The sequence below is a fragment of the Haemaphysalis longicornis genome, unplaced genomic scaffold, assembly GCF_048455015.1.
Source record: "Haemaphysalis longicornis isolate Haplotype H1 unplaced genomic scaffold, Haemaphysalis longicornis Haplotype H1 scaffold_3, whole genome shotgun sequence".
Classification (NCBI taxonomy): domain Eukaryota; kingdom Metazoa; phylum Arthropoda; class Arachnida; order Ixodida; family Ixodidae; genus Haemaphysalis; species Haemaphysalis longicornis.
Genome location: NW_027526335.1, coordinates 57,029,878 through 57,053,439, shown reverse-complemented (window position 1 = coordinate 57,053,439; position 23,562 = coordinate 57,029,878). Strand labels below are relative to the sequence as shown.

The 23,562-nt window shown below is 46.5% G+C and overlaps 1 protein-coding gene across 1 annotated transcript in view; it reads left to right on the top strand.

The window, feature by feature from the left end:
- Positions 1-9,049: 9,049 nt before the first annotated feature.
- LOC144173262 (uncharacterized) overlaps positions 9,050-23,562 on the top strand; it is a 98,883-nt gene continuing 84,370 nt past the window's right edge. The window contains exons 1-3 of the mRNA XM_077701749.1: positions 9,050-9,184; positions 11,988-12,206; positions 17,192-17,310. Coding sequence (XP_077557875.1) covers positions 12,130-12,206; positions 17,192-17,310 — 196 coding nt within the window. The 5' untranslated portion in view covers positions 9,050-9,184; positions 11,988-12,129. The remainder of the gene's footprint in view (positions 9,185-11,987; positions 12,207-17,191; positions 17,311-23,562) is intronic.

The window sequence follows — 23,562 nt, the reverse complement described above, 5'->3', positions numbered from 1 at the left end:
GCTTTGCACACAGGACGGTTTTATTTATTTTTTTCGCGTCTAGCGTTAAGCCACAGTCAGTGAATACAGCAGTTCGCGCACAGCTTTGCCTTTTCGCAGTGTCTTTCGACGGGAAACTTTTCGGGGCCTCATTATATTCCCCACTGTGTTTTCTTTGTTGCCTGGCTTCCTTATTCGGATTTCAATTCGTATACTTGTCATTTCGACATGAGTCAGTGAGTGAAACACTAATAAAACGAGAAGCCATGAGGCTCTGCGAGGAAGTAAGGATGAGAGGAGCGGAAGGGGGGAAGAGCAAGGTGAAGTCGCCATTCACACAACGTACACTGTTTCAGTCTTGATGTCCTATTCATAAAAGGCACAATTAAGTCAGCCATGGGCGCCAAAAATGCACAGTTCACACTGGAAATTGAGTCGGTCAGACCGCTACACGAATGTGTAAAGACCGTTTTCGAGGGTTTAGTGGGTGATTACTTCTAAGTAGCAGGAGTGTCACCGACAAGACTAATATTGCCCAGTTCAGTCATGAGTGCGGAACCTACAGTTAAAAGCTGATGGCGCTTAAGGATGAATTCAGGACAAGAGATAGATAGATAGATAGATAGATAGATAGATAGATAGATAGATAGATAGATAGATAGATAGATAGATAGATAGATAGAGAGAGAGAGCGAGAGAGAGGGAGAGAGAGAGAGGGAGAGGGAAGAGAGAGAGAGAGAGAGAGAGAGAGAGAGAGAGAGAGAGAGAGAGAGAGAGAGAGAGAGAGAGAGAGAGAGAGAGAGAGAGAGAGAGAGAGAGAGAGAGAGAGAACGCTCTTTATTGGATGAAATATGAGAGGATTGCCGGCATCGCGCCTACATGCTGCTCTGCGGGATGGGGGGAAGGAATAAAGGCCCTCAATTAAGTAGGGTGGGAGAGTGAGAGGAAGGGGAAGAAAGAGGTAGAAAATCGATCGCCATCCCGCACTGAGAAAGTGGATGTCCAGCAAAGCTGTTGTAAACCACTACAAATGGTGATGGAGGAGGGTATGAAATGTTTCTCGTAGTCTCGGCGGGCTTGTAGCTCGTGTTCTTCTAGTGTCACTAGATAAGGTTACAGAGTATCGGAAACACTTTTCTCCTATTGTTCCGTGCCACCGCCATGATCATTGGTCAGTTGGCATTACGTGAGAATTGTTTACACTGCGATGGTTCATGGGCGTTACTATTTTTTTTTTTGCTCATGCGTTTTAGTCGGTCAATTCTGCGAGGCTTAACTTCTCCTCCTGGCTCTGCGGGTGCGCGCGACCGACGTCGTTCCGAATGCGAATCAAAGACAACGCGTGTAGCAGCATTTAAGCAACAGAAGTGTGTCCGAAGAGGCGGTTTTGCTGCATCTTCGGCAGTGTTGTTAAAAAAACGACCCGGTAGAAGTTAGCGGCGAGACCGTAGAAGCGGCAATATCACAACACTGATAAACGCCAAAATGGCCGCCGTTGCTGCCTTGCCTGCCTCAGTGGCGGCACTCTAAGTGTCACTACGTAAGGCATAAGAGTAGCGCCACTCAAGCACGCAAGTCGGGAACCGCGGCCATTTTGGCGTTTATCAATGTTGGGAGATTGCCGCTTCTACGGCCTCGCCGCTAACTTCTACCGGGTCGTTTGCTAACGACACTGCCGAAGATGCAGCAAAACCGCGTCTTCGGACACACTTCTGTTGCTTAAATGCTGCTACTCGCGTTGTCTTCGATTCGCGTTCGGAACCATGTCAGGCGCGCGCAGCCGCAGAGGACGGCGAACAAGCCAAGTCATTTACAAACTGAAAACGCACAAGCAACAAAATGGCGGCGCCCTTGAACCGCCGCAGTGTAAACAAGTGTCACGTGATGCGAACTGACCAATGATCATGGTGGCGGCAACGAAACAATAGGAGAAAGTGCCGATACTCTGTAACCTTATCTAGTGACACTGCGGTACTGTAATGCCTTGTCTACTGACAGTAAGCTCGGCTTCTCTGGCGGCAAATGCTGGGTCCTACCTATAGCGTGACGCATGCGCTCAGCGTCTTGGGCAAAAACTGCTCTATTTGGTGACACTAGTCCTGCCTAGCCTTCAAAAATAATGTGCAAGCATAATCTTTACCAGGAACACGTGGTGGGGGTCCCATTGTTCACAGGCGCCTTATAATGCATAATGCGGTTTCCATGCTTGTTTTGTGGCTTCCTTAAACGAATTGTAAGCTCTATGCGGTATGCCTGATTAGCCTTAAGCATGCGCTCGGCCTCTTAAGTCTTGGTGCCTTGGCGGTTTTTGCCCACGGAGATGAAACCGTTGGGCGGTAGAGGTATACAAGTTCGCTATAATAATAAAAAAAGAAGTTAGCGTGTAACTTTGAGTCAGTAACGAAGTCCGGATGGCCAGACGGGGTGAGCACGTAATCCTAAATTGACTCAGCGGCGCCGATTTCATGCAGGAAACCAAACAGTGTGGTTATAACTTTTTACTGAGTTGAAGGGGACGGCCATGATCCGAGTAGGGCTTTTAAAGTTATGAAGCCGCGGTTAAGGCGTTCAATATTCTGTGCGATGTGGTCCCTTGCTTGGTTTATGCCGGGCACTCGAGCTAAATCGGCTCAACTTTTTCTGGTGATCCACAAATTTCACAGTAAAGGTTCGAGTAATGCCTAAGGCGGTACCGGTGGGAATTTGTGAGAGCTGCGCTCAAACGTATCCGGCGATACAAAATTTCTAGCCGACGCTGAATTTTCTCCGGCAACCTTATTGTCATAGCTGGGTCTACATGACGAAGGGACGGGTGCTCGTTTTTCGGGAGAGACCAGAAGTTGTTTCTTCCCCTCAAAACAAGCTCTTTTGCTGGAGTTGAGGCATCGTGATTCATGAAGAAAATTTTGCTCACTTTCCGTAGCCACAATCCTCTCCGCGAAGCCGCGATTGCGTTTTTTGTTGCCAATTACACCACAGGGAGCAGGGATCAACTGTAGAGCCACATGTGTGCCCGGTGATGTAGGCTAGATAATTCATGGCGCACGGCGCAGTGGGTGCGCCTCTCTTTTCTGATCGCGAAGTTGGTGATTAGATTTCTGTTTTTAATTTTATGAACTTTGTTTCATGTCGTTTTCATCGCCTTATTCATGATGGCTATTTTATTCTGAGGCTTGTTACGAGGTAATACAGACTGGCTCAATTCTGTTGCGGCATTCGGTCTTTTTTGTTTATTCGAGACCTGCCTTTATGGGCTGGGTCGGGATGGGTTGGGTTAGGTTAGGTTAGGTTAGGTTAGATGTTGGCTTAAAATACGTAAAAATAAAATATGTGGAAAAAACAAGACAGCAGCGCGGGAGAATGTAAAATACCGACTGCCTGCAAAGATTGCCGGAAGCAAGTTCACATGGTCGCGTCCAGCCAACGGTGATGCCGTGCCGGCGTCATTTCGCACCACCTACTTTGCCGGCTGCCGTAACAATAGGCAGTTCGAATTTGTAATACTCTGTTGTTTCTTGGTGGGTGAGTGAGTGTGTAAAGACTTTGTTGAAATCGCCTGCTGTGGTTTCCCTAATGAAGCACCATGACGCGGCCTACGTCATCCGGTCAAAGACCCTTTACTCGGCAGCCGCCTCTCTAGTCCCCTCGAGGTCCTTCAGCTGCCCCTGGATGAGGGCCGAGCCCTCTCGGCTACCGACCGGCTTTTGCCTTTCAAGGGCCACCAGGATCAGCTGGACGGCCTGGAATTGGTCGTTCTTGTCGTTGCTCCGTGCCGCAGCCTCGAACCACGGCGGGATCGTTGTTGCTGTAGCCGCTTCGCTGGGTCTTGCCGTACAGTCCGACAGCAGGTGAGCCGCAGTGGCTCGGGCACTGTGACACACCTTGCACGTGTCGTCCTCGTACTGTTCGGGGCACACGTGTTTAATGATGACTGGGGTCGGTATAGCGAACCCGTCTGCATCTGTCTGAGCACCACCGCCTGTTCCCGAGTCAGAATCGGGTCGCGCAACGCCATTCTCCTCCTGTTTAGCCTGTAGTGCTTCGTTATTTCGCTGTATGTACCCAGCCTGTCCTTGGTCTCCTCCCCTCCCCCATTTCGCAGACGGGTTCGCTATGGCCACGCGGCCTGTTAACTCTCGCGCGGTCGAGTTCGCCGTCACGTTGTGGTTTTCGTAACGTTCCGAAACTTTGTTCCCAGCGTGGGCCGGGAACCACTTAATTGTCACTTGTCTGTCCTTGAGGTCCAGCGCGGCGAGCACCCTCACTGCTCCACAACATACTCTGTTCTTGGCATGGGTAAACAAGGATGAAGACAGGAGACACGGACAAGCTGATGATGATGATGATGATGCCCTCAAAGCCTTTGATGTGCCCACAATGGGGATTGGCCAGGACTAAATACCTCACTGCAAATCACGAGGCCGTCAAAATACTCGTTTATCCTGGAAGGACAGAGGCCGTAAAATGAAACCCGAATTGCGCAATAATTATACCCTTCAGCAATTCCAGCGGCTTGAAGCAGAAAGAAAAGCGTGAATGTAGTTATATATTTCCCCTTTTTGCATACCCCATATTTGTTGTGCAATAGATAATATAAGTGGAACAGATAAACGCTCAATGGGGTCCTTCATCAGCAGTTGTCTAGCGACCTAGAAACCGTGACAGGCGAGAAAAGAATGTTTCAGGGACCTGAAACAGGTGAAAGCGCTGTTCTCTAAAGGTATACAAACTCAGCCTTAAAATTCTGCACGCAGCTTGGTGAAGGTCCCTTCGCATTGCCGAGAACCACGAGAACCACAAAAATGAACATTCCAACCGAAATTTAAATGTTGATACTCTGCATATGATAGGAGTACATCGGAACGTGTAGCGCTTAAATGCCAATATCGTCTTAGCTTTGCTGCATCACCTGTCTTCGCCCTGTACCTTTTCCCAGCACTGTAACCATTTTGTTCAATGGAGTGCCAACTCGCCGGAACTTTTAAATAATTTGTAGTAGGTTTCTTTCTGTTTTTTGTTATTAGTCGTTTTTTTTTTCTACAACGGAAGCACAGTGACTGGTAAAAAAGTCACAGTGTCACACGCCCTTCTGTCCTGCCCTGTTTCAGCTAGTGGCACATCCCCTCTATCGGCCAATCCCCCTCAATGCGCCCAGAAGACGAAGCGGACGAGAGGCAGCAGCGCCTCAGACGGGGCGCACCAGCGGCAGCGCGAGGCGGGCGCCCAGCGTCGATTGAGAACGCCGGGACCGATCCATCCCGCCTGCGGACACCATCGGCCCAGAGAACGCGCCGCCGCTACCAGACCTCAAAATTTGGGAAACGAGCTGGCTCCTTCGCGTTCCCCCGCCACGGCAGCGGGTCGCTGACGCTTGGTGCGGCTGCTGACCAGGTGAGCCCCATTGCTGGGATGCCAGCTTCCGCTCATCGTCGGTGCCTGTTAGGACGATGAGGTCGGTGGTAGCACTTTCTGGAAGTACAGAGGAAAGTGGCTTGCCAGCCAGGATGACCTTTGCTGGGGTGCAATCAGAGAGACTGTAGCTTAGATAGGGCTGCCTTGCAAAAACATACCAGAGAAACTAATCTCCAAAATAACCTCAGTTTTATCTTTAAGACAAGTATAAAGCCCCGCTTGAATGAGTCCTCGCTGGTGGCTCAGCCATTATCCTGCACTACGACTTTGGAAACGCCGCTTGTGAGTATCCCCTTTTGCATTGGCTTCGTAGAGCAAGTGCTCAAAATAAGGCGGAATTCTCTTTTCAAATAGTCCAACCATTTTTTTCCCTGGTTGTGGAATGTTTTTTTCTTGTTTAACGCAGAAATGGTACTCGCTATGCCAGTCCCCTATGAACCAACGCAGTGGCTCGTTGTGGGAATGCGCGAATATTAGGGTTGGGCACGCATTTCTCCGTCGAGCAGGTGGGAGCAGGAGGGAGGGAGCACGGCAAGGGGGGGTTTCACGCTTCATTAGTCGCGATCGCGCACAAAGCAACTGACGCATTCATGTCTCAACGCCGCTTGTTTCTGTTGTACTTCGCCATACGCGAGCACGCGGGAGAAAATACCCAGGAGCGGCGCTGACGTCACATTCTGTGAATCCGCTGCGCGATGTTTAATGCTTCACCCTACCATTTCTCTGTCGTGCCTCCTCGGTCGCCGTTTCCGTGTAGGTAGCAAGCAGCCCGCATACACCGAATCATACGCTGCACCGAAGTAGCGGGCGAATGCCGCTAAATCTGTCGTAAATCAGCCGTAGAAACGAAGCAACGTTGATGCTCCACCTTAGAAATCAAGGCGGAAATCTTTGTGGGTAGAGAATAGCTAGAAACGACGTATCTTCCCCCAGTTTTTTTTTTAATTAGTTGATGTTGCTACGTACCTCTAATGAGTATTATTTCCTCCATGCGCGGGAGGGTTTGAATTTGTAGCCTTCGCTGCGATTTGTCTGTCCAAGTTGCCTGCATTACGCCTATAGCATTGCATTTCGCACTTTTTGTTTGAAGCCACATTGCCGACATTGCTTTTTGCAACTGGCAGGCTTATTCGGTCAAGTTGCGCAGAAGCTAGTTCTATATACCCATGTCGTTTTTTTCCTGCAAACTGACGTATACAGCCCATATGATACCACCCTCAATGAATAAAGACTTGCGTATTTACATCACATAACGAGCTGCCACCCGAATTGTCCTGTTTACTGAATCATATAGTAATCAAAGTTGGATTCCTGTCTTTGTAAGGTTAAACTTCGTTTAGCTGGCCCCTTTAATTCCCAAGCTTTGCAGCTTCTACTCGGTTGCCGAAGCGGTCGATAGATGGTGCGGTGGTGCCACGAGCGTACTTAAACACGGCCACGCTGATAAAACATAGCGAACAAATGAGAGGTGCGAGAATTCGGAGTGGCGTAGTGCTCCCGTGTTCTCATTTGCGAACACAGTAATTTGTTTAACTTTGATACTCTGTTAAGCCCAAACCTAACGCAACCAGCAACGGGGCCCCCGCTTTGCATCACGCGCTCGTAGTAGAATTACGAACGAAGCAGCCCGGTGTAATTTCGGCTTGGCGTCATTAGGGGTTGGAAAAGCACGAAGTAAGATGTTTTGTTGGGGGAGAACTGTAAATCACAGTAATTGGGCAGCTTAAAAGTTTTAATTCCTCCACACAAAATGCGTCGACACTCGAAGTCACGAACAAAAGCAATAGCCTGGAGTTTGTAACGGCGGGCTGTTGTTATTACGCCAGATTTGCTTCTTTATCAGGGTTACTGTTGTAATAATGCTTGGCTATATTTTTCTTACCAATAGTGGTAGAACAGGGCTTCCATCTGCGACTCCAAAACAACAACGAAACACACAAAAACAGTAACAACTCGCATGTAAATAGGCCAATGAAACACCAAAAGCTCCCAATAATTAGGCTGCAATAATGAGGTATACAGGGTGTAAACACGGAAGAAGTTTGCAGCGGATATCACCGTTTATAAAGAAAGCAATCGGAATTCACAAACTGTTTTAGAAGGTTTGTGACTGGCCGAGCTTTATCAACACATTAAATGACATTTACCCACTCTACACCAGGCAATACCAAAGGAAATCTAACGTTGGGGAAAGAATTAAAGGCACTCGCGCAAACCAAAGGATGAAAGACTATAGCTGAGGTGGGACGTCAAGGCTGCCGAGGTGTCATTTCAAGTCAGAGGTACTGAATGAACTGTAAAAGTACGAGCGCGTAGCATAGCATGCATAGCCGTTTTGTAGTCAAGAGTACGACGAAAGTTCGTCTGGTCAGGTATCATGATGAGAACGAAATGCGGTCACTGACCAAGTCAAGGTGAAAAACACAGAGACGTTTCGGAACCCGTACGGGTTCCTTGATCACACTAAGCAGGCAAGAGCCGTAATTCGCTTCTTATTCTAAAATGTGACGTAATGAACGGGTGTAGCTTGCCGGCAGGAGCCGTAAGTCGCTTCTTATTCTAAAATGTGACGTAATGAACGGGTGTAGCTTGCCGGCAGAAGCGACTTACGGCTCTTGCCGGCTTAGTGTGATCAAGGAACCCGTACGGGTTCCGAAACGTCTGTGTTTTTCACCTTGACTTGGTCAGTGACCGCATTTCGTTCTCAGCACAGCCGTTTTGTATTTAGCTGGGTAAACACACCGCGTGAAAACCCCATAGCCTTTGAGAATTAATAAAAGTATATTAAATAGGGAGCACTTTGCGAACCTGTTAAACTGTTTTATTGGACAATAACCAGGACTGTCTTGTGGTAACTGAAGAATACTTTAAAAATCTCGCGCACAAGTTTTATTATCCACGGAACGACGACACTCTAAGTGTATGCACGGACCGTTCCCTGTTGGTGCTGTGGCTGTCAGAACGTTTTAAACAAAGTTATTTGTACGTCACCTCGGCACAAATAATCACCAGTTTTAAATAAAAATTGCTGAAGGACACGGAAGGAGACAAGACGAAGTGTTTCCTCAAATAATGGTTTACTGAAACAAACTGTTGCTGCCAAGTTGATGGTTATTCGTGTATAAAATAAAACGTTGCTTGTCAGGCACCCCCGAATGGCTCTAACGGACTTCCTATCTCTTGATTTCTGATGCATAATGAGTCTTAAAATTCAAAGACACTTTTATATGCGTACCTTCCGAAAATCGTGCCGATTACGGGTTACGTGGGCTCCTATTCGAGTTCACGGCTAGGTGGTAGAATGGGGAGGGGGGGGGGGGGCAGTTTTACTGACAACGAGTATTTTCTCGATCTATCACTCCTATACCTTCCCGTTTGCCCCTATTTACGAACCATAGTCATTGGGCAATATACGCACAGCTTTGCGTGCTGCCTTTAGTTTTTGAGTGGCTTGTGCCATATTTTAGAGGAGCGCCGATGATGGCCAGGGTCGACATAAAGCGTGGACGGCCGTGCAAAGCCGTTTTGCTACGCGCCGTAGAAGTAAAACGGCCACCATTCAACCATCTTGCTATCATTTAGGGAACATAGCCTCGCCCTTAAGTGTTGTTGGAGCTGAAAAACTTTTGGTGATGTTTAATAATGACGTTGTTCTCCGCAGTGCACTAAGTGCTTTGGCGAGCAGCGTCTGTGGACTGCCCGTGCAGCGCGCTGAACTGTAGCGTTGTCAGCGTGCAATTCAGGATTATACACCGGTCTGGTTTACTCTTCAAGGAGTCCCATGGGCTATTTGGTAGGTGCCTTTATTACCTGTGAGCCCCTTCTAACGCGATGAGTGTTACTAGAAACAGAATCCTTTCGTGTTTAGCGACGTAGTTTCTGCCGCGGCTTCACACGTGAGCCTACGTCTGACGGGAATTGAAATGTAGCAAAAACCTCGCAGGCCTGTTTTGACGATTGATGATCGAGATGGAGTGCGAAGATGCCACAAACTTGTCGGTGTATGTCGTTTCCGCAACAATGAACCGGTAAAAAAATCAAAATTAATTCCCCATAATTTCTATCATATGCGAAGCGTTCCTTGGTTAGAGAATTACTCGAGGAAGTACTTGGTGTTTTTGGTATCATTTTGGATTTATTCGAATTTCTTGGAATTACATGCGATTGGTGGAATGACGCAAAACTTTAAAGAACTACATTTTCTTTTGTTCAACATTTAAAAACTTATTTGAAATGCATTTATAGAAACGAATTTAAATAAAACCTCAGCCGGGGTCAATAAACGCACTCTTTTTCCCTAGTGTCTCTGGAAGCACTGCGAGTACTACACTTATTGCCAGCTCAGAACGGAATGTTGGGATTTGCTCTGCTCAGCAGATACCTTTTAAGTGCAGAGCACTTTAGGGGCTCGCCTTGTCGTCGTAGCTCGCTCGCTGGACTCAAGAAGAGCCACACGGCGTTCCGTCGTAGCGGCTGTCGTCACGGCGTAACCTAGAGGATTCGAAAACCAAGCGGTTTATATAGTAATAAGCGTTCGAAACTTGTTAACCGCTAGCGCTCGTCACGCATCTCTCCGTTGCTTAGCGCAAAGAAAACTGTAGGTACATTTGACTCAAAACATACGTAATTAACCGGCAGCGCCCGCGCTCGTTTAGTTAGGGAGGCTCGTTGGGTTGTTTTACGTAAACGAAAAGAAGTGGCAGTGCAACGCCGGCATGTGCGGGAAGAAAAGCAAGCACAAACTCCCGCTGGCGCACTTTCAGGCAGGGGGCGCGCTAACACTGCGAAGGCGGGATATTTGAAATGCGTCTGGTGGTATAGCAGCGAGTGGATAACGGCGCTACAGTCCATTATGGCGAATCACTGCTCTGCACTTCTGACAGCTTTCACATTAAGTGGAACGGCTTTAATTTTTGAGTATCTACATTTATAGTGTTTCGATTTTAATACGGAGCGATTATCCCATTTTTTATTGCTGGAAGTGAAATAGGGTTCGTCTGTAGCGGCGATATTGCTTCTGTGACGCCACTACGCTAAGGAAAAAATGTCGCGGACTTAAAAAAAAAAAAAAACTGGGAAGAGAAGTAAGGATCAGCGAAGTGATGGTATCTTAAATGTAATTAATTAGTTGCAACAAAACGCAATGTTTGTCGTCGATGCCGCGTTAAGCTTGCCAAACCCCCCTGTTAATTCAATCGGACCCGCCGCGGTGACTCTTTGGCAAAGGCGTTGTTCGCCAAGCACGAAGACAAGACTTCTATCCTGGATGCACTGGCCTTTTAACCTCGCGGATTGCCAAAAGCGTGAACGCCCCTGTATCAAAATTGCGGGGCACGTTGAAGGTTAACAGGGGCTCTGAAATATTCCGTAGCTCTCTTCTGCAGCCAGCCCCATAGTCCGCGTGTAACTTCACCGTGTAAAGCCAGCATTTTTTCCCACTATCGTCAGGTGCCAGATGTTCAGCGTAGACTGAGACTTGCTCATTTAGGCACTCGGAGTGGTATACAAAACACTCAGCAAATTTGATGCCCCTTTTACCACGGCATTTACTAGAATGTGGTAATCGTAATTTGCAAGCAGGCTTTCTAAAAAGCACAGCGTATAACAGAAATTTTAGAGAAAAACCTTTACATGTATATTTTAAATATTCTGAGACGAATAAACCAATAACAATATCTTGCTGAGAGAAAGGAGGTTTTTGGTAATTTCTTCTTTCTCTTGCCTTCCTCGTGAACAGTGGGGTACGAATTAAATTAGGTTATAACATGTTTGGCTCTAATAGACTAAAGATAGCGCTACGGGGCTTTCCAAGAGCTAGAAACGTATCAGTGGCAATTTAGCTCAATGCAGAGCTACACTCTCTAAAAAGGTGATGTTTGAAGGCTCCCATTTATAAATGGCTGAAATAAAATTGAGGAAAACGTGATTATAAGTTCGAAAAGTGCCCAGCAGCTTGGACACTCCGCCATGAGAAAAGTTTGAGCGAAAAATAAAATAGTTCAAATTGCTTAAGATAGGCCGATTGTTTAGAAATGCTTTGTCATGCGCTACAATTTACTTTCCGATGACGCCAAACTTGCGCGTTATCTTGCCCCTTCACCGCAACTAAAAGACGAAAAGTCTGCAGCAATTCGCCGGTGTGGCTCAGTGGTTAACGCTTTGTGTTGTTGAGCCGATGGACGCGGGTTCAATTCCCAATCCTGGCGGCCGCTTTTTTAATGGAAGCGGAAAGTGAAAACGCCCGCGTGTTGTGATTTAGGTGCACGCCAAAGACATCCAGGTGGTCAAAATTAATTCTGAGCCGTCCAATACGGCGCGACTTATAGCCAAGTTGTAGCCTCGGCGCCATAAACCCTACAGTCAAACGAAAAGCCTGGAGCTGCGTCTTGTTCAAAGTACACTTAATTGAGAGTAAGGATCTGCCTAATACCAGTTTTCTGTATGTAGTAAAGTGGCAGTTATATTGTCATTTTTGCACTGTACAACCATCTTTTACTACATCGCGACCAACAAGTTATGTTGAACTCGCTCGAGGAAGCGAGTGAGGTAGAGCAACAACAAAAGCGGTTCCCTCACGGCTCTACTCTTCCGTGCAGGAGGCCGTCGTCTGCCAGCCGTTCTTCTAGTCCGATGTCGCGGCGACCGAGCGGCATCGGCAGCGACAGCGGCATCACCAGGAGCATGCGCGGTGGGGGACAGCGCAGCCTGTGGTAGAGAGCGCCCAGCTCGGCCTCCGCCATGAACCGGCCCTCCCGGTACCCGGAGGTGGCCTCCGAGTCCTTCAGGCCGTCCTTCGACAGCTCAGAGCCCGAAAGGTAGGCTGTTTGTATGGAGGGTAAAGATAAGGGCCGCATTGGTGCCGGCCGCATCCCTTACACCATGCGTTCAGGATGCTCTCAAACCTTTTCATTTTAAAACGGCCCCCTAACCGCGAAAAAACAAAAACAAATGCTTGGTTCATTAAGAAGTATGTGCGCTCCTATTACAATGATACAAGTTTTATGGCCCGCCGTGGTGGCTCAGTGGCTAAAGCGCTGTGCTGCTAAACCCAAGGACGCGGGTTCTATTCCCGGCCGCGGCGGCCGCTTTGCTGATGGAGGCGAAAATCGAAAACGCCCTTGTTCTCGAGGTTTCGTTGCACGTCGATCTTCCTCAGGTGGTCAAATTAATCCGGAGCCCTCCTCCACGGCTCACCTCATCGCCTATGTACGGTGGCCGCGTTAAACCGCATGAATAATAAATAATCTAGATATTACGGAGTTTTAGCTGGCTGTTTTTGACGGTCCGCTCCACTCCCGGCGGTCCGCTCAGCACAACCGCAGCTGCAGCAGCCAATGCCGCTCGCGGCCAATTGCGTCACGCCTGCGCAATGGTGCCCCTGCTCGCTGTCGGTGCGGAGCGCACCGTCCAAAACGGCCAGCTATATCTCTATGAAGGAAAACAGATCAAGTAGTGGCGTGTTACCAGGCACTTTTCTGGCTGTGTCTTTATGACGTCGCGAGTGTTTGTGCGATTGGTGTTCGCCGACCGATGTCACCGTCAAGAGATATGACTGCGGAATTGAAATGGTGCCTCTAGTTCTGTTTATTTCCATCACAATGTGGTATTGGGAAGTTATCACGCGGTGTTAATGTTTTTAATGTTATAATGTCCCTCCAATGCGTCACTGCTGACGCCACGTAGCGCAAACTGAGATTCTTTCAATATTTGTTGCGTTTTTTTGCTTAGTTAAGAAGTCTTTTGGGGCTGGAAATGAGCGCACATAGTTGCTAAAAAGCTAGTTTTTTTTTTTCAAATTAGAAAATGTGTATTATGTCTTCATGGCCCGTTTAACCAGAGGCCGAAGTAGGGAGCTCTAATGTTGTCTAATTACCTTATGGTTTACCAGGTCGATTTTTGTGGACTGCGAAGGTTACGCAGGGCGTGATATCATTTTTAAGTGCATTAAGTGCATTCTTTTTTGCAGAAACTAACGCCTAAAACGGCTCTTTCCACTCGAACCAAATCAGTGACGTCATCCTTCAGCGTGCCGGCAACGTGGTGTGTAAAGAATTATCAGCACGTTTACGCTGCGCAAACAGCGCTGGAACAAAAGAAGCGGATAGAGACCGTGCAACAGCCGGACGTGAAAATATTCAAATTGAGATGGTGGAAATTCGCCCTGTGAAACATCGTGACATTATTGTTTGCAGTTGGGGAAGTGCACCGCGAAATGCGCTGAGTGTTCTTTTTTTCTGTCAAGTATGTGGCTTTTAAGTAAATGGATTTAAGTAAATTGCATTTAAGTAAATGGTGAAATAAGAAAGTAAATAATACGCCAGTTAAACAAAGCACAATGCAGTCAAAAAGATTTTGACAAATTCACTAATGTACCGCCTACACAGCTGTGTACCTACAGCTGAGTTATGCCTGCGCATACAATTCAACAGCAAAGAAATTAGGATTTTCTTTTTTTTTATGAAAATAAGCCAAATCCAGGAACCGAAACTAAGTCAGATAAAACTGCAGTGACAAAAAAAAAAAAGAAACTCGGCAACTTTCCCAAAACAGGTTGCAACGAAATAGGTCAGATAACGAAAAACGTGTGCGCAGATCATATTTCGTATCGAAAATGAGCCAGACTGTGGCACGGATCAAAATAAGCAAAATGCGGTTTTTTATAAGAGTTTGCTTTTGGTGTTACTATTCGGACCGTATCTTCGGTGTTTCAAAAATGTTTTTTTTTTTTTTTTACTTTTCGGAGCCGACTTTTTATTGATTCGAGCGGCAATTAAGAGATCTGTGAAATACCTCTTTTTCACTTAAGAAGAAGGAATGGGCGTTTCTTCTTTCAAATGGGCGCTCATTAAAGAGGAAGAAGAAGAATTAAGAAGAAATGGGCGTAGGCAGGGCATGTAATGAGAAGGCGAGATAACCGTTGGTCATTAAGGGTAACAACGTGGATCCCTAGCGAAGGCAAGAGGGACAGAGGGCGGCAGAAAGTTAGGTGAGCAGATAAAATCAAGAGGTTTGCGGAGATAAATCGGTGGCAGTTAGCACAGGACCGGGATAATTGGAGATCTATGGGAGAGGCCTTTGCCCTGCAGTGGACGCATATAGGCTGATAATGATGATGATAATAATGAAAGACATGTGCGCAGACGTCGACGACAAAGTGAACAGAAGTAGAAGTGAAGGAAATGAAACTGAGAGATGTGAAACGATCATTTAGTCCCGTCTCCCCCGCCCATACGAAGTAAATCTGGTTATTTTTGCGTTTTTACTCCTATACTTACCATTTTATTAAATAAATAGCCGCCGCTTACAAGCGCTTACAAGCCACTTGAAAAAGGTGGAAGAAGAAAAAGAAGATTTTACCAGTCTCCTTGGGAAGGGTTTTCGAAATTCATGGCAAGACAATGAAGAGCTTGCTTACTTCGTGAATGTCTTCAGGCGTGCCCAAGGAAATAATCCTGCACAAGAATTTGAAGAGAGATGCTTATGCTTCCAAGGGGACTCACGGGCCCTTCATGTATAGTTGTAGTGTCTCTGAAGTCTTGCTGCATATGTTTAATATGTCTTCTCCGCCAAAACTACATCGAAGATTTCTAGAAAGCGCATTTAAATTAACTTTTCATAACAATTCCGCATCAAGCTTAGCGTTTCAATTCAGTACTAGCCAAATACACAATCATATTGGTGAGCTCCGCCGCGTAATTTTTAATTACTTGTGGCCATAAACGTCCCCTAGCTGACATCTAAAACATGTAATAATAGCTTTGGCAGCGTCGTATTTAGGTCCGGCAAGAAACTTTTCCTTTTTTCTCAAATTTTGTTTATGTGGATTTGACTCATTTCGAAAAAAAAACATCTGAAATGTTTAACGAATTCTAGCGCACCTATGCGCTATCTATGATGTAGTGAACGTGGAAGCATGAGTGTTGCGTTATAGAACGGATATGCCGGTATTGTGTGCGCCACAATCTTTCACAGCAGCTGTTGATGTAGATGGGTCAAAGTTCATCACTGCATACCCCGCACCGATTGCCAATCGCCCTCGTTATCGCTACAAACGCGCTTCTAGCGGACAGGTGCTTTGCTACCCACCTAACTGCTATTTCTGCAATCACCGGGCTGAACTTTTTAACACGAAATTGTTTTATTCCGGGATACACGAAGATTTTACTGACGTCATATTCGCCACGGAAATGACGCCAGTACAACTAACCAAGTGGCCTGTAAAGGGTGCACCCCTGCACACAGGGTGTTCTTGCGGGAAAGCAACCTTTAGTACTAAAAAGTACGTTATACTTAGGGTTGTCCTTTTTCGGGTTTTATATTTTAACACGAAAGTGTTTTATGCCGGGATACACCAAGATTTCACTGACGTCATATCCGTCACGAAAATGACGCCACTGCACTTTGGCCGAAGCACCCCGCCCGCACAACGTCGCTCGTCAAGCGCATCCACAAGACAGCCGCCGACCAGTAGATCATGCTCAGCTGCAGATTTCGCTGCACATTTCTCTTTCGTGTTTTACCTATTCCTGTGAGAGAGGAATCAACCACAGTTTGTTTGTAGTACTGAATACATGTCTGTAACACACGTTTATAAGTCGAAGGCCACAAATAATTCATTAGGTTCACTGCACTCGGCTGGAATTATCGAATGTGGTGGTCCGAAGGTTGAGTTCTCGTCTCACATTGCAAGCACCCCACCTCGTGCAAGATATAGCAAATTTTCTTTTCAACTCAATTAGGTGCTATGTTTTAGAAGAAAGCGGTCGGTCATTTTGTGTGCATGGACGCCGAATTTTCGACATGATAGTTAATTTATTTCACATTAGAACCCTGGGAGAAATGAGCCGTTAGTTAGTTTTACGCTCGGCCTACTTATTTCATTAGGTTGTTCGTTTTTAAAGGACGTCAGAAGTGTTTGTGTACAAATAATGTTTAACCTGATTTTTTATAAACGGCGTTCAAAGGTGGATAACGCCGGAAATATCCCATTGTTTGAAGCGCAGTGTAATCTCACGCCCTGGACTAGTTTCCGAATTTGCAGGCAATTAGATGTTGGTCTCTACAGCTTTAGTATATCAGTACTAATCTTGGTTGACCAACCTATGAAGCACGGTGCTTTAATTATTATGCGCGAAAAACACGTGCAACCAGCGTGCGTACGTGAGTGCGTGTGTGCGTGCGTGCGGGCGGGCTAGCTGCCTTGCTTGCTTGCTTAAGCCATTGCGATCGCGTTCCCTAAATCCTTGTGCCGCTTTACTTTCATAAGAAATTACATTAGTGAAGAATGCAAAATCAAAGGAATTTAAATTTGACGATTGTAGTGTTTTGCGAAGTTTTCTTGCACAGTTAAGATTGAAGGCTAAATGCTGCTTTTGGTGAATATTCCGCTACGATGTTCTACAGAAGTGAAGGCATTCGCGAATGACTTTTCAAGCAGCGCGGTTTGGCGGTGGATTATTACGCGGAAATTGCTGACGTTCCCGCAAATTTATCAGGCCGAGTTAGTATTTATTGCAACAGCTTACTGTACGCGATATACCGCCTTTATAAATCGATGCATTTGCGTTTATGAAGGAGCACCCATTGTTCTCAACTACTAAGCATGTGTTCTAAAAAAAATTCTGCGAGACAATGCGACTATTCAAGTCACATCTACCCGTATCGCATCTAAGTGACATCTAAGTGACACGGCCTGTAAGAAGGCTCATATATGTAGGGTAATATATCGGCCCGTGTTGTCATAGTCCTGAATGCGTGAAGTGATCCTTTTTCCTTTTTGTTCTCTGCCCGTCGTTCTCAGCGAATCCTCGGTCAACGAAGAGCGCAAGTCTCCGTCGGCTTCCTTCATCGGGGGCATCGTGGTCTGCGTGGTGCTGCTCGTCGTGCTCTTCCTCGCCTACAGACACGTCTCCAAGAAGCGTACGTGTGTATACCGCTAACATGTGTGGGGATCACCACTGGGCGCTTTGTAGCTTGCCAAAAACAGAAAAGGTAAAGCCTTCTTTTATTTATACCGCTATACTTGCAATGTGTAGGCTTACTTTGTATTAAATAGGTATTGAACTGACTACCCGACATAGTTTTGAAACAACATAAGGTGCCCGATTGTTTCCCACGATGCTATTGGCGAAAAGGAGGGGAACAGCGCAAATTTGACACACGAGAAGAAGGAGACGACACGCACAGCGCTGACTTACAACAGTTTATTCTTTACCGCTCGGGCACATATATACCACCACGGTTAAAAATACAAGGAAAAGCAAGACTAACACGATAGTGTCTCTTATCACCATTGCTCGTCACACATCACTATTCGCTCTGCGCCACAAAAAAAAACAACAACAAAAAAACACGTGCTGCACTAACCTGGGGTCAAAAAATCTAATTCTTTTTGGGAGAGGGTCAGAGAGGGCATGCTTACGCATTTATCTTTTAGGTGGGCGATTTCGGCAGCTTCAATTATTTCTCTGGTGGTTTTATGCTTATTTTTTGCTATGACCTTTGTTTCAGAAAAAATAGGGCTGCATCCGCTAACGCTACAGTCCCTACAGTGGAGGCCCAGGTGGCCACTGATTGCCTTGGTTACTTTGTAGTGGTGCTCTTTCAGCCTTTCATTTAAGCAACTTCCTGTTTGCCCTATATATTGTTTACCACAGGACAGCGGAACTGAATATACTACACCTTCTATGCAGTCTACAAACCGATTTTCATGCTTTGTTGAGCAAGACTGCATTGTTCTTGCTGTTTTGTTTACTCTTGAGCACATGGCTGACAATTTATTGGGGGCGGAAAATACTACTTCCACGTTAGCGCGTTTGCCTATTTTTTTAAAGTTATGTGCAATTCGATGCAAGTAGGGAATCACAGTTATCTTTTTGCTTCTGTTTTGATCTGATACTGGTAGGCTGTCTTGCGTGTTTCTTTTTAATTTTTGTAGAAACGCCTCCGCTACGGATGATAGCAACTGTTTTGGGTACCCCGCTATCTGAAGTCTGTCCATCTGTCTAATAAAACTGTCAGACATACAGTGAATACATGATTTGTTTAAGGCGTTTTTTAAGCACGTGGTAACTATCGACCTTTTTAAAAGCTTGGAATGGGATGACTGAAACGAAAGAAGTGGCTTGCTGGCGCGTGGATCATACGCCCAGCAGATGTGATTTGGCGAAAACCGAAGCTTGAGGTCTACACACCTGATTGTTTTTTCCACTGGTAATTCAAACGTTAAAACAAGAGGCTTAAAACATTCACGAAACTGGTTTAAAACCTGAAACATTAACGGTTCGAGACCCACCTCGTCAGTATTAAGAATTACTAAAAAATCATCTACATAACGGAAGATTCTGGTTACACTTGAACTCTGTAGTTGATCATGCAGCAGATTATCTAGGTGGGCTAAGAAAAGATCGCTCAGAATTGGTGCTATGCAAGACCCAATGCAAATCCCATTAGTTTGGATGTAAAGCTTATCATCCCATGTCGTAAAAGTCGAGGTTAGGTACATCTTTAACAGTTCTAAAAAACCTTGAACTGACAAGCCTGTGTTATTTTGATAGGCAACGGAACCGTAATTGTTTATACAATATGCAACACAGATCAAAAGTTCCCGATGTGGCAGAGAAATGAAAGGCTGAAAGAGCACCACTACAAAGTAACCAAGGCAATCAGTGGCCACCTGGGCCTCCACTGTAGGGACTGTAGCGTTAGCGGATGCAGCCCTATTTTTTCTTAAACAAAGGTCATAGCAAAAAATAAGCATAAAACCACCAGAGAAATAATTGAAGCAGCCGAAATCGCCCGCCTAAAAGATAAATGCGTAAGCATGCCCTCTCTGACCCTCTCCCAAAAAGAATTAGATTTTTTGACCCCAGGTTAGTGCAGCACGTTTTTTTTTCTGTGGCGCAGAGCGAATGGTGATGTGTGACGAGCAATGGTGATAAGAGACACTATCGTGCTAGTCTTGCTTTTCCTTGTATTTTTAACCGTGGGGGTATATATGTGCCCGAGCGGTAAAGAATAAACTGTTGTAGGTCAACGCTGTGCGTGTCGTCTCCTTCTTCTCGTGTCTGTCAAATTTGCGCTGTTCCCCTCCTTTGAGTCATGAACCAACATGCCCAAGCCTCAGTCCTTGCAAGCTATTGGCGAGTTGCGTCCTACTTCGGTCACTGCATAGCGGCTTTGTTTAGAGTTGATGCAAATTGACTGCTCGATCTGCAATAAAAAAGGGTCAAGGTTACAAGCGAACAGTAACAACAAAAGTCAACCAGGTCAGTGAAAACGAACGAAAACCTGTACATATATCTTTTCGCTCACCTCGTCTGTATTTTAGGAAGGCCCTCTCAAAGTTGAATTAAACCCCGTGTAAAAACAATAATGTTAATGGAGGTTTATTTGTGGAAGTCTAAAGAAAACTAAGCGGAGGAGAGATTTACAATTAGGCCAAACACAGCATATGCTCTCCTATCACGAAACCGAAAGCTGGAAAACAGGATGAGAGGTTAGCGACCCTCGAGCTCGCAATGAACGCGATTTCGATGACTTGGCCGTATAGCCATACCACGTTGATAAAAAGACGGCAAGGCTTACCAGCACCAGTTTTTATATCGTAGACACGAATTCTTTGGGGCCTCCACAGGTTGACGTTTGATGTCACAACTTTTTTATCTTCGCCACAGACGTATGAACAATTAGGTGAAGAATGACAACCAGGGCCCGCTTGTTCGAACAAACGTGCTTATTGGGAGTCTTATTCGAAGTCTATAGACTAATTCACGGACTTCAGTGAGTCCGTGAACAAGATTAAGACTACTGCGCTTTCTCGAAAGTGCACAGGCTCAGCTACAGAGCGGTCTTATTGAAGACTATAGGGACAGCGGGAACCAAGACGCTAGTGGGAGGGGCCCCTAGGGAAGAGCGGGAAATACGGCAAAAATAAGGTCGCTTTGGCGTTGCCGGCCAGGAGCTAGCGCTTGTTTTGAACGATTATCGGTGCAATCATATAAATTTGGTCCATCGGGCGGCTTATATTAACACTATTACGAATCCTTCACAATTCTAGGTAACTGGCCACCTCACGCTACGCGGCCTCTTTTCGCCCTTTCCGGCGGCACGCAGTGTATGCTCTCCCCATGATTTCTGTGCGGGAAAGAGGCCCTGCACATGCGGCAGGTGTCCGGGGTGTCTGCTAAGCGGCCTGGCCGTCGTGTGCAGACTCTTAATTGCTACCCATGACAGCTCGCGTAACTTTATTGGCGCAATATTGACACCCATTTTCTCTCGTGAGGAATTACTCACGAATGGGATTCGGGTCCCTCATTTCCCCCACAGATGCAATTAGCCCTACAGGGCGGGTCAGCATAAGTCCGTGAATAAGACTGCTCGGAGCAAGCTTATTCACAGCCTTATCGCAATCTTATAAGTTTCTGGACAGCGTCTTTAGCCTAGGGAACATACGACCCCAAATACGTCTGCCAGTAAGATCAGTCTACGAATAAGTGTCTTATTGGGCTTCGAGCAAGCGGGGCCCAAGTAATACTCCGGGAGATTGAAAGCATGAGTATAATGACCCCGCAGACAGTCCCCTACTTTTAGGAGATAAGCACCAAGTTTCCTACGGTAGCGCGAGAATGACAAGTCCTGAAACACAAACTAAACCCCGTGCGAGCACCCCTTGCCAAACGCTGTGCCCGTCTGCTTCACGGTAGTGCCGTACCCTCGTCTTTTCAGCTCTGCAATACTCCAAGCGTCACGCGCAACAAACTATATGCCAGAAGTCAGCAGTAGTATTCACGGGCCCTCGCCACGAATTCTTGTTTCTTGAAACGGACACTTGCATTAGCATAGTCGCCTCCGACAGATTACCTTCGCCCTGAGGCTTTTGTTATGCAGTCAGCATAAATGCAACGTACGTAACGCGGCAAGCCAGCGTAAAGAAAACAAGTTGTTTTTAGGGGAAGATGACGTTGCATATTTTTCGCACAGTCTCAGAAATGGGGTCCCATAATTGGCGTCGAAGGCGTTATTGCACTCCCACCATTACGCCCTGACGCGTCTTGTTTATGCGTCTTACCCTTTTTTCCTACTTGAACGCGGACATCAGTACCCTGTGGAGAAAATGAATTCCTGCTAACGCATTCATTCATTCAGTGATGATATAAATGAGCTCGGTGTTGTAAGTGAAGGGCATAAATAAGGATGACTAGAGCAAGATGTTTGAACTGCTTTGAATGTGCGGGCAACGCAAAAGAAAATTTTCATCTCATTTACCGCGAGGTCCCGCAGCAAAGAATGCTACTGGGAGTTTTTGTTTTTGTTTTTTATTTCGAGGATGTTGGGCTGGAGGGCGACCACTCCTCCGTAATTCTGGGGGGGGGCCACTTCTGAGCACCTTCTCGGGCATCCGACAACGTTCTCTCAGCCACTTCATGCCACTCGGTTAATCATTCTTGAGTAAGGAAGCGACGAACCTATAGATGAAATAGCGTGAAATGGCTGGATGGACATGTGCATCTGGGAGTGACCGGTGGTCAAGTTAAGCACCTCACCAGATGGCGCTGTTAAGTCGCTACGTCGTGACTGTTCTGATGCACCTTATGTACTAAAACGCCTTTGGAAGGCACTAAATGGAAGTGAACTTTTCCTCGAAAGTAATGTCAAAATTAGCTTAGGAATGAATTCAAGATTACGAGGGGTACACGATAAGCCCAGCATCACAAGTCCGTTGAAATGGCATTAGGCCTAAAAAAATTGGAGATTTGAATGCACATTTTCAACCAACGTTGTACGGCTGTCCGAGAAGACCCCCCACTCTCAGTGACGACATACGGCCTCCTTAGTGCACCGTCAATAGCTGGAAAGAAGGTACCGCCGCTCCGTTTGTGCAGCAGCTCGGCGAAGAGCAATTAAAGTTGCATTTGAACGAGAAGTTGTTACGACTTCCAGTGAAGCTGTAGTGGAAAGATGAATACGAGGCAGCTCTTCCAGATTTGAGCACTAAAAAAGGCCCTAAAATTTCTAAATATGAACGCGGCAGAAATAAGTGGTCGCTGAGAAGAAAAAAAATAATGAGAAAAGTTAGAAGCGGCGCGAGAGAATATTAGGCGTGCGTAATTCTTTCGGCACGCAGAGGCACTAAGCTGCCTATGCTGACCGGCTTAAAAGCGTGTACCGCCGCGGGGCAGAATTTACGATGTTCTGGGGCCTCCTATCACGACCACCGTGAGCAGACATTCGCTGTTCGAACGCTTCTGATGTATGGCCTGCGAATAAATTGGCGTTGCCCGCGTGACTCGGAACGGTCTCTGAAAGCAGCAGGGTGCCGTGCGTATACGTGCTGGATGATGGCGGTGGGGATAAGAGTAAACTGAAGTGGAAAGTTCATCAAAAGTGATCCCGAGAGATCGCGGCGGCACGTTTACGGAAATACGGGCGAAAGCTTTCCAGCGGTTTTTTTTTTGTCTGGCGTTACTGTTGATAAGTGCATCGTGCAGGATAGAGAGAGGGAGTAATAAAAAGCGTGAAAAGTGGAAACGAAGGCTCGGTAATGCAAGCATCTTCCGTTATGTGTGATTTATGTACGATGTCACATGTCATATATGTGATGAAACTTCTGACAATGTAGCAGTCTGTCAATTGCCCTAACGCTTTGACAAGACTTGCTTTCGTCAGGCGCTCTTGTTCAATGTATCTATGGATACATACATACATGCATACATACATACATTCATACATGCATACATACATACATACATGCACACATACATGCATACATACATAAATACATACATACATACATAAATACATACATATATGCATACATACATACATGCATATGTAGAGCGCATGCCACGGAGGCGTTGAAACAGAGACGACCAGACCACGTAGCAAGGCCGGTTTTATTCGGAACGCCGTGGGGTCTCTATCTACTGATGCCAGGGGCGCGCGAGCCCTCCGGCGCGTGAGCGCGCCCGTGGGCCTGCGTCACGCTGCTGCTGCTGACCCTGTGGCTTGCCGCTACAGGGCTCCCCCCCAAGAGAGGAGCTGGTGCGACGCTCTGGTGAACCCAACGTACATGATGGTCACGGTGGTGTGCAGCCACAGTGGGAAGACTCGTAGGGTTGATGTCGGCGTCGGTGACGTATGCCGGCTTCAGGCGCTCTAGGGCTATGTTGC